The following is a 12,237-nucleotide window of genomic DNA, read 5'->3' as shown; positions in this document are numbered from 1 at the left end:
TTTTTTTCAGTTTGTGTGACATGTAGCTCAAAAAATAATGAACCAATCTTAAAAAACCGAATTGATTATTGTTCGTTATTCAATTGGCTTCTATATGAACCTCCAATTGGCATAAAAAATGAATTTTAAATGCATTTTTAAGGACAGATAAGTGAAATAAAAACGGTGAAAATCGATGGCTTTTTTTCAGACTTGCGAAATTTCTTCAATTTTCGATTTTTTTATCTAATTTGAGGTTCATATAGAAGAGAAACTTATAATAAACGTAAATATTTTTGATTTTTTGATTTTAGATGGAAATTACGACCTGTAGGCGTCACACAAGCGACATGTTCATGCGGCGGACGTTCACGGGTTACGGCTTATAACGACGCTATTTTATAAGAAACAGACTTGAAAAAATTTGAATATATACTTGAAAACATGTACAATATGATCTAATAGTTGGAATAAATAAAAAAAAAAAAAATCCACCCAAAAAAAATCGCAAAAAAACATGAAAATTCAGGCCTCTAAACCTATTTCCCCCCTTAATTTGTTCTACGTTCCCACGAACGTTATGGAGATGAATATGGGATATATTTGCAAATATCTTGTAATTATATAACTATGTTACATAATTATATAAACATATATGTTTAACTTCAACTTATTTAGACCAGGAGTCTTTTTTCTCTCAACATTTTTTTGAACGTTCGAGATAGACAGTTCCTTTAAGTTTCCTCATTGGATCATCAGTTGCGTTCTAAACTGTACCGTAAAAAAATATTTAAACTATTTTGAAATCGAATATAGGAACAATCAAAGATTGTATAAAATCGTATAATTACCTATATTGGAGTGATAGTAGTCGCTGTGTCGTCCATAAGGCGCCGACGCCAGGTGTGAGACGGTGTTCACTCTTCGTCTAGGACTCGTAGTCTGTAACACAAAAGACAGAGGCGTCTTGTCATAAATTTGATTTAAGAGAGCGCGGAAAAAAGTAGAGACGTGCGAACTCGCGTGCTAGTTGCTATCGACAGGCAATCTCTACTGACGACGAAAAGGGCAAAAGGAAAAACCTCGGGAGGCAACGAGAATAAGGGAGGAATCGTTGCGAGTAAGCTTCTGATTTGATCGATGAAAGATTCACACGATATACCGAAAGCCTTTTCGCGTCCTTTTTCATGTGTCCAAGGCTGAGATTTGCGTCGGTCAAAAAACAGAATCTAGTATAGTCATCGAGAAGTGGAAGGGAAAGAGTGAAAGTTAGCTTACTTCTTATTCGGTATCTGTCTCGGTCACGAGATCGATATCGTTTTTATACTGTGCCCAACGAACGTTCGTCGCGAACACAATTTGTCCTTCAATACAACAGCGATTGTACCGCTCGTAAATTATAATAACTGAAAATCTGTTAGAAATCCTCTTCTTCCTATATATTACACTTAGAAAGAAAGCAGTTAGATCGACAAAATCGATAATCACCGGCTATCAAAGAAATATTGTATCTCTTCAACCATACGCGTTAGTACCAGTAATGCCATTTGTAGATCCGTGTACTTATACGGCGCGCACACACCATAGACTTCTATAAATAGACCGGCCCCTGCCGTAAGAGGCAATGTGGTGACATCTACGGTACAAACATAGCCTTCCGGGTAGATCTGTCCTACTCTAAAGTAGGAATAGCGGGAATGAAACTAAATGAGAGTATCAAATGAAGAGAATGCATAGAATAAGGGGAAGAAAGCACTTTTATTGTAAAGGAGAAATTTTGTGAAGTAAGTAGTCTATTGTAATAAGATAATAGTTACCCTAAATTAATTAATATATATTTATTTTTCCATATGCATACTATTACACGTTATTACACGTTATTACACGTACGTCGTCATCTATTGATGGCCAATGTGTGTATTTAATTCGCTACTAGTCCCTCCCAAGCAACTAAAAGAAAAAGACAGATCTACCCATATGGCTATGTTTGCACCGTAAATGTTGCCATCTCCTACGGCAGAAGCCGGTCTATCTATGTAAGTCTATGGCGCACACGTACACGGTCGTTTACACTGTAAAAACAAGTGTGTTACATTAACACATTTTACGTGTATAATCTGTGTAGTCGTTTTTGACACGCTTGTAGGTGTATAAATATGCAACACCCAAAAAAATTTGTAGATTTGCAAGAAACGTGTAGGTATAACACATGAAAAATGTGTTCTGTAAACACGTATGATTCGTGTTGTGCTAGCTGAATGCATATATGTGTACGACTTATGTATGTATTGTATTAGGACATATTAAAGGTAGTGATGGAAAACGGCCGTGGCGGTCGTCGGACCTGCGTCTTCTTTTCGATACGGAGAGAGAAAAATATACCCAAAGCGCGGTTTTGCTGGTTGCTGCTAAAGCTATACTGGGACTCGAACCTGGGTCTTTCGCTTGCGGGGCGCTGCACTAAACCACTGAGGCTATCTAACGTTTTATGCTCACGACATTTTCTTTCCCATATAACATCGTAGATATTACATAAACTGCTTAGATAATAAAAATATGATAAATAATAAATAATATAATAATAATAATATAATAATGTAATAATAATAATATAACAATAAATAATAAATTTTACTATTTTATTAGCCAATACTTTCTGCAGACTAAATGTAAAAATATTTGTCAGTGACAACTGCATTCATCACATCATTAATATTATCCACATATTTTCTTATTTATTCGTTTTGAGTACTGCTTTGGTTTCATTCCTGTAAGTGTGTAACTCTAGTAATGTGTTGTTTTTTTTAAATGTGTTATTCCGCGATTCCTGCATTATTTTTACACACATTATATGCATTCAATTTACCGTGTTGCGGTTTTAACATACATGAAGTGTGTTATCCACTGCAACACAGAACTCGTGTGTAGATCAGTGCACTTCGTGTGTCGTTTCAATACATCTACAACCGCAGCTGTGTTGTTTAAACACATAATACACCAAATTAGTGGAGTGTGTATTGTTTTAACATACCTGATAACATGCCTATTTTTACAGTGTATTTATGTGCGTGTCCACTCCACACGCTAGAGCATGCTGTTTGGACCTACAAATGGCATCAATGGTTAGTACAACAATAAATTGCATTGAAATCACTAAATCTGTATTGTTATAGTAATATTAACATAACTTATTGTTGCACTAATATGTATTTTGTTGAATAGATCCGACATTTTTTAATGGCCGGTCGTCGTCGATTTTGTCAATTCAACCGCTTTTTTCCTCAGTGTATGTTATATACAGTGTATGTTATATACAGTGCTATATTTTTTGTTTACAATATATCGTCGCTCTTGTGCGAGTAACAGAGATCTTTTTGTGATTTTGATTCCATAACGTCAAAAATATACGTGACTACATATTACATTAAATTATTCGTTACTAGCATTATTAATTATCATTCATTACTGGCAATTTAAAGAAACGGAACAGTATAGACATATTACATATTAACATGATTGGACTAAATCTAACTTAAAATCTAGATGCTGTGTGCGCTCACGCACATGTACATGCACACACACCACCCATAGCCCGCGGAAACCATACTCTGTGCAATTTACGCGCTGTGACGAGCGTGTCGTATATCACATTAATGAGAAGCACTCACTCAAGTGCATAAGGGAGAAATATAAATCTGCGTGGGATGAGATCGTGTGCAGATAAAACCGAAGTGGCGTGTACAAGGCAAAATAGCAAAAGAGAAAGAGAAAGGAGGAGGCAAGGAGCGAGGAGAAAAAGAACAAGGGAAAAGAGAGAGAGAGAGAGAGAGAGAGAGAGAGAGAGAGAGAGAGAGAGAGAGAAAGAGGAAGAAAGGTGAAGTTGCAAGAGAAACTTTTTAAACTTTCGAACCATTCAACAACCAACACCGTCATAATTCTCGACGTGCAAACGGCATGAGTTTTCTGCGTGCGGAAGTTTGCTGCGTAAGCAAGAAGAATTTGCAGAAGGTTGCAGCAGCGTCAGAAACGATGGCGAAAGAGAAACAGAAGTTTTTCATTACGTTCACAAATTTTTTAGCCGACTACCATAAAGGACAAAGAGCCGCAACACTTTTTAGAACACAAAAATTACTTACTGCTTCTTTAGATATACGGAATTATTAATTTTCCGATTTAGATCGCAAAATAACTTAAGAGGGGTTTTCATTTTGCGATTAGCGGTATTCCGGTTCATTTTATTCACTATTTACAGATTATTACGTAACTTTGCAAATATGAATAAATTTTTAGATGTCTTAAAGTTTTACATGCCGAGTATAATTGTGCGGTTTTTACAAAAAACTTGTATTCCAATTATTTATACTATAAAAGCAATTTTTCATTTAGCTGTTTTTTCTTAATCTCCGAATTAGATAAATTGACAAGCAAGTAGCTCTCAACTCAAGGATTTACAGCATATTAATACGCATATAATAAAAGATTTAGTAGAAGGAAAATGTGACTAATAAAGAAAGGTCCCACTCTAATTCGAATATCCTTTCGATATATTATAGAATACGAAAAAATAAAATACACAAATTTTTTATCGGCGGAAAAATATGTTTAGGGGGTGAAATTAAGCCTCAAAATTAGGAGTATAATCGACTTATTTTATAATTTCATATAGAAACCCTTGTCCGATTTGAATGTGAAACAAACATCAAAAATTTTTATTTAATAAAAGTTGCAAGATATATTTTATGCAAAATTATTATTGCGTGATTATATTGTGATTTTTAAAAAAAGTTTTAATGTTTGATGCGGATGGTTTACTATACAATTAAAAAAATCTCATATGAAATATATCTTGCAACTCTTATTAACAAAAATATTTTGACGTTTGCTTAATTCAAATCGGACAACGGTTTCTATAGGAGATTATAAAATAAATCGACTACACCTCCAACTTCAGAACATGATTTTACTCCCTAGACATGTTTTCTCGCCGATAAAAAAATTACATATATCTTATTTTTCCATACTTTATAACATATCAAAGAGGCATCCGAATCGGAGTGGAACAGCGAGGTTCCTTGTAAGTTGTAAACCCTGGTAAGATAAGATAGTTAAAATAGAGAAAGTTGAGATGTTGTTGTTGTTAAAGTTTGGTTTATCAGCTATTTGAATTTAACGTTATATATTTGTGAGAAATATTTATTTATTTATAAATATTTATTAAGCGAGAAATATTTGCTGACGGAAACAAAAAATGACGTTTTATTATATGTGTATGTGTGTGTATATGTAAGTATTATACGCATGCACCTACACACAAATATGTGTGTATATTTATTTATTTAATTTTAGTTAATAAATTTTTCCATCGCAGAAAATGTATTTTATACTTATAATAATTAATTCTCACACTGGGAGGAAATATATGTGTGTGTATATATATAATTATATAGATATAGATTTAGGGGTGAACTTTCGAAAACCACCCATGCCCGATTGTCATAAATTTTGGCAAAAATACTCCAAACGATGTTAAATGAATGTCCTTAAATGGATTTCCATCGACAACAACGTTTAATGCCAAAAATCTTTAAATAAATTTACATTCACACTATTTGTTCACACTGTACATATCAAATTTATATTATAGCTTAGAAATGTTATGAAAAAAGATATATTTTGTAAAAAGTAAGAATTTCTCACATAAAAGATTGGCTCTCCTTCCCTCCCCCCCCTCCCCCCTACGGGTCTGGTAGTATAGCCTCCCAGTCACGCAGCTAGGGACAAGCACATCGTTAGTGTGACAGATTTCATAACCGAAGGTGAGGGGCCTAAACTGAATTATCCTCTATTCGTATTATGCTACTTTCTTAGACAAATCTACAAAGGTAATTATTTACAATTTGAACTTTTCCGAATTTTTATTTTTTTTACGGCAATCTTGCTAAAAATATTTGTTGTCACTGCGACAGTGATAATCAATGGGGAGACACTTCACGTCTGTTCCCTACGACACGCGAAGAGGCCGCTAAGTAACGAGGAATTGGCGACAAAGACAGCGCTTCGTGTCACGGCGACTTTTAACCGATTTTCTAAACGAACTGGCCGTTCGAAACAGACAATCTATTCCCGGACTACTATTGTATTATAAATAATATACTATAAAAATATTGTACTATAAAAATTTCTCCGTGTAGATAGAAAGATATATACACATACATATATACATATTATACATACATACATACATATAGAATGTCCCAGATCACCCTGTAATGTGATCATTCTGAAGCTTTGCGAGAGCGCAAATATGCAGTTCTCTATGCTGATTTTAATAACGATATCGAAATTTAGTTTACTTTAACCAGTAATACAATGTTAAGAACATTTTTATGAAATAACACATGTTGCTAATATGGCCACTCTTAGCCATATTACCAACCTGTGTTTATAAGGAATATGTGAAACTTACCAAAAAAGAATTTGATTTTGTCTAAAATACGTAAATGTAAATTAACATAAAGAAAATAAGAATTAACATAAAGAAAATAAGAATTTGATTTTGTCTAAAATGCGTAAATGTAAATTAACATAAAAAAAATAATATTTTTTTAAAGACGTCAGTCTAGCTGGCCTCTCCACTTAATGCAAAATAAATGGAGACAATATATAATAATGTTATTTATGCGCTCTTTTAGTTACAATAAAATAAATTTTTTTTTAATGGGAAGCTAGGCGGACTGCCAGTTAGCCCTCCACTTATAAATAATTACTTATTCAGCAAAACAAACAAACAAAAAGGTAGGAATTATGCACTAATTATGCGCTCTTACATTCAGGCAAATTCGATTTTTGCGCTCCAATCCTTAAGGGATTTCTCCCTTGACGCGAAAAACATAATCGCCATAAAATTCCTTTAAAACGAAAGAGATCATTAAATCAATTATGTACGATAAATCTACAATTTTTTTGGATAGACGAAAATATTTTTTCTGAAGCGAATTTTTAAAATTCGGTAAAATAAGTGGAGAATTTTTCAAACCTTAGCAAGGCCATATCCTCAGGGACTTTATATATGCATTTAGATACAAAATTCATCAGGAATACAAGGTATCCCAGAATAACATCGAAGTTCTCGTGGAAGCTAATTATAGAAGATTAATTAAAGAAGATTAACGGATTGTCGCTCTCAATAATATATTAATGTTACCTAATTAATAACTAGAAATGTACGAAGTTACTAGGAAAAAAGTGGAGGACTTTTTGTTCAGTTTGACCTAATGTACAAGCACACAACGTCAACTGTTGCTACTGCATCTTATTTACTATATTTCACATGATCATTTATAAATCTTCTTTAATTCTCAATAATTATTGCAAATATCGCAAAATGGTATAGGACTTTCATATTCATCTTAATTCATGCCTCTACGACTATACCTCTACGAGAGCTTCGAAGGTTATTTCGGGACACTTTATATAACTTATATAAAGTATTTTTTGTATAATTGTACATAATTCCTTTCGCGCTCGAGTAAGTTATGTATTTATGCGCGGAAGCAAAAGCAAAAGTAGGAGATATAAGACATAAAACAATAAAAAATGAAAATTATATTGAAATGTGTATATTTAATAATCAATAAAATTATCATATGTGTTTATTTATACCCGTTCACTTCTACCTAACTTCGCAAATTCACGTGAGTTCGTTTCTCGAATATGTGGATTAGTTATACCGCGGATATATCTACGTCAGGATTCGATAATGGAATAGTAATGGAATTTTTGACATGTTCCCGCACGTCGATCATAAACGTGGCGTGTTCGCCTCATCTGCGATTGTTGAATTTCCAGAGACTAGCCTGGCGGCTAGATAATTTGCAAGTCATTGTCGATGAGACTCTGTGTATTTGTGTGTGTATAGGTCGACGGTGCGGCGAGCTGTGTGCACAGCGATTTTATCATGGTAAATGTAGACGCTCCGGTACGGATGCAAATGGGTTAAATGCTTAGCCAGTTTCATGCAAGATTCAGATCTGATTATACCTAAAGCCGCGATTCAGGTGTTTGGATTCCTGTGCGAGAACAATAGTTCCCTTAGAATCCTGAGATCTCGTCAGATACGCCTCCCTTACCAGATCTCTGGTTTGCGTTACAATACGATGCAATACATGGCTACGGATATCCGAGAATACGAGATTGGAAAACAACCGTGCTTTTCGCGGCGTAGAGGTTACATAGCTACAAGTCAATCTTTAATTCATTTTAATCAAACATCATATTTTCTTCTCAATGGTCCTTCTTAAATATTAATCAAATTTTTATAGATATTATTTACGAGTAATCTAAAGATTATATACTGTGAAAATTAAATTAAATTAAAATTTTATACTTAAATCATTAAAATTTAAATAAAAAAAAAATATATATACAGGGAGGAGGTATCCCATTTTAATCTATCACCCCTATTGTTATCGCAGAATAGGGTCAGATCAAAGGATCTATATTGATCTATCGGTACAAATAGTCGGATTCACAAATAGCCTCCAAAGTCCCCTGATTTGACCTGAGTTGACATTTTATATGGGGTTATGTAGAAGAAAAAGTTTATGCAACTGTACTAACTAATGTATAGAATATACATGAAATGGAAAAACGTGTTCATGAAGTTTTGAAGAACATAACAATGGATGCGTTTGAAAAAATGTATAAAAAGTTTTCTCGACGATTACGTTTATGCATTGAAAATTATGGGCGTGCTTCTAAATATTTATTATAAGATGTACACAAAATTTCCAAAAATGTAAAACAAACTCGGGTCTTCTCAGGGCCAAATAATGTGCACATCCGATTGCACAACTTTCGCAGATTGGGCAACACTAATGCGCTAATATCTAATTTAATCTAACCTAACCTAAGGTACATCAACTTCAGATTCTTCTAAATTAAAGTTAGGTTAAGTTATGTTAGGCTAACAAGTTCTCAGATTAGAAGAATAAAAACTTTCGGTGATTTTAGCAACTTTAAAGTTTTAAAATGAATATGTAGTTTTAGTATAAATAAAGTATATATAAAGTACAAATAAAGATCATCATCAGGTGATCTCCTTAGTACTGAACATCAAACTTTTAGTATTGAACTCAACTTTTGTCTGAACATATTTTTTATTTGACTCTACCATGCAAAAATAAAAGAGATAATAAATTAAAATGGGACTCCTTGTATATATTAGATGTTTCCGTTAGATATGAGAGCTAATTATACAAGATGTCCCAGATCATTTTCACAATCTCTCGTGAGGACGTAGAGTGGATTGAAATGAACACAAAAGTCCCATATCGTTTTGCGATATTCTCAATAATAACCGAGAAATTGATTTTAAAATATTAAGGAAAAACACACGCTGAATGGTTGAGGAAGGAGCGCTCGCAACTCAGTAATATAGACTGCGTTCCGAAATGTGCTGACAATGCTGACAGTACTGTTTTCGCGTTCCGAAATCATTTTCAGTATGCAGAGAGCAAAACGTACTACCTTTTTCACGAAAATAGGTCCTAGGGAATTGTTGTCTTCCGGCTAATTCCGCACATTATTTCGAGGTAGTGCAGGTTCAGTAATGCATATGGCGTCTGTTTTTTACGCGATATGAAGTGTGAAAAATAACATTAGTAAAATATACGATAATTGACGCAATCGACAATAAATCATATGAAATGTTTTTATCTTCACAAGATTACGAACAAGCATTATTAGGTAAGCTACATTATTAAACAAAATGAGAACGAAAATACAGGAATGTTTAAGCCGAGGTAGCAGACTCACGTCAAAATGACATCCAAATCTGGTCAGTTCATGACCAAAAATGACCAAGGAATAACTAAAAATGTCGTCAAAATGACGGTCTAATATCAGACCGATGACGACATTTTAAGACGACTTAATGACGTTTTAATGATGTTTTTAAACGTCAATAATACGTCATTAAGACGTTGTACAGAAACGACATTAAGACGTCACAAAAAAGACGTCATTATTTAATCAATCGACCAGTTATGACTAGTTTTTGACGTTATTTTGACGTGAGTCTGCTACTTGGGAGAATATTATGAAAAACTTGAAAATTTAATAATATCTAATTATCTGTAATAATATCTAATATTATTACAGATAGTAATTATGTTTCCAAAATTTTAGAAAACATTAAAAAATCTGATTAAGTGCACAAGAAAAGGAAGTAGAAATTGTTATTGATGATAAGGAAAAAGAAGATGTAAACAAGGAGAATAGTTTTAATAAAGAAACAAGTTTAGATAATGATGAGAATACTGAAACTGTTATACTGAATTATTTTCATTAAAAATAATTAAGTTACTTATTTAATATAATAGCCCAGTAAGCAATCTGCGCGCAGACTGACGTCAGACTGGCGACAGAATCTGTCGAATTCGAGCAGGATCTGTCAACAGATCCATAGACATCTGCGTTCCCAATCTGCCGTCAGACAGGTTGACAGGGTCTGCGAACAAACTCTGACGACAGATAGGCGGCAGATTGTGCGCAGAACCTGCCTCCAGACTCTGACGGCAGATTGCGGGCAGATCCTGTCGTTTCGTAGGTTCTTCAATTAAATTTTTGGTAGAAAATTTTCTCATAATTTTTTATAATTACTCATAGAATAAGCACTTTCTCATAAATACTCGTAAAATACAATGAAAAAAAAGTTTTTCTATATTATTTTTTCATAATTTTTAAGATTTTCTCTAGTGAGATTCGAACTTGAACCGAAGACATCTTTTGAATAATCGTCCGTCGCCTTAGGCACTACGTCAATTCCTCACTTGATAAAAAGTGCTTTATATTGCCTATTTAGATTTTAAGGAAGAAAAATCTTAGAGTTTGTTCGCCTTTTAAACCGCAAAATATAGACAAAACCGTTTAGCATATAAATAATATAAAAGAGACCGGCATGATAATTCGAAATTAATTTTCTACCAAGGACTGTATAGAAAATTACTGCAATAAAACAGCAGATAATGACATTTTTCCATCATGCTAATAAAATACTGTACTTTTACATGTGCAAATTAATTTGGTCAATAGTCCAATTCAGATTGTATTAAGTTTTATCAAAATCGAAGCATGATATATTTTCAAATAAACCACCACAAAAATTCTGTAAAAGTTATTTATATAGCGAGACCAATATTATTCGGTGCTGCTGCCTTCAGTAATTATTGCATAACGGTTAAATCGTACAGATTTAATGACATAATAGCATTTAAAAAAATAATAATATGAGAAATTATATGAAAAATTATGAGAACAATTTTTACCAGGAATGGCACACAGAGAAAACGATTTATTGATTCAAATAAATGTTTCTTTGGAATAGTCCAAACGAATTATTTGGTTGACACAACCAAAAATATTTCTTTGGAACTAAGCTGGAAATAAATATTTTTATTCCTTTAAACAAAATTTTGTTTTATCAATCGAAAAATTTGTTTGGACTATTCCAAAGAAACGTTTATTTGATTCAACCAAATCGTTATTTCTGTGCATATATACGTCTTTAAATGTCCATTTAATCGTTGTACTATTCTATACTTATATTCGTTATTTCTCTATTATTGTTGCTTTTTATCAGAAATGTGTAATACAATTTTAAAAAGTAAATATTGTTTTTTATTGTTATATGTGTACAATTATATGTGTACAATTATTGCACAATATAATTATCTTGACTTCTCTCAAAGTTTTACATGGTGTGTGTGTGTGTGTATGTGTGTGTGTGTGTGTGTGTGTGTGAAACTGCCCCATTTAATAGCGTACATAGCGTAGCCCTTGATAAAATTAAATAGCCTATTTAGGAAACAGAATCAGCGCGCAATCTGCCGTCAGAGTCTGTCAATAGGCTCTGCGCGCAGTCTGTCACCAATCTGTCGTCAGAACAAATTCTGCGTGCAATCTGTTGCCATTCTGTCTACGGACACTGTTGACAGACTCTACGCAAAATCTGTTCGCGCAGGTTTGGCTATCTGGGAGTAATGATATAGGTTGCTTTCCAGCAAGAGACACAAGTCTACACAAACATCACTCTGTCTTTGTTCCATATTTAGTGAGTAACAAAGATAGGATAATATTTGTGTCGACTTGTATCTCTTACTGAAAAGCTATAGTCATGTTCATACATATTTAATATAGTATTGTAGTATAGCTTAGTATAATATATATATATATATATATATATATATATATATATAT

The 12,237-nt window shown here is 33.2% G+C and overlaps 1 protein-coding gene across 24 annotated transcripts in view; it reads right to left on the bottom strand.

Moving 5' to 3' along the window:
• LOC116850282 (pleckstrin homology domain-containing family G member 5) overlaps positions 1–12,237 on the bottom strand; it is a 734,731-nt gene that overhangs the window by 632,969 nt on the left and 89,525 nt on the right. For all 24 annotated transcript variants that reach the window (XM_032828362.1, XM_032828366.1, XM_032828360.1 and 21 more), the window contains one exon: positions 831–921. In XM_032828362.1, the coding sequence (XP_032684253.1) occupies positions 831–921 (91 nt within the window). The remainder of the gene's footprint in view (positions 1–830; positions 922–12,237) is intronic.

Source organism: Odontomachus brunneus, unplaced genomic scaffold (genome assembly GCF_010583005.1).
Source record: "Odontomachus brunneus isolate Ranch 3 - 2012 unplaced genomic scaffold, Obru_v1 Obru_scaffold_141, whole genome shotgun sequence".
NCBI lineage: Eukaryota > Metazoa > Arthropoda > Insecta > Hymenoptera > Formicidae > Odontomachus > Odontomachus brunneus.
This window is presented reverse-complemented; position numbering and strand designations above follow the sequence as displayed.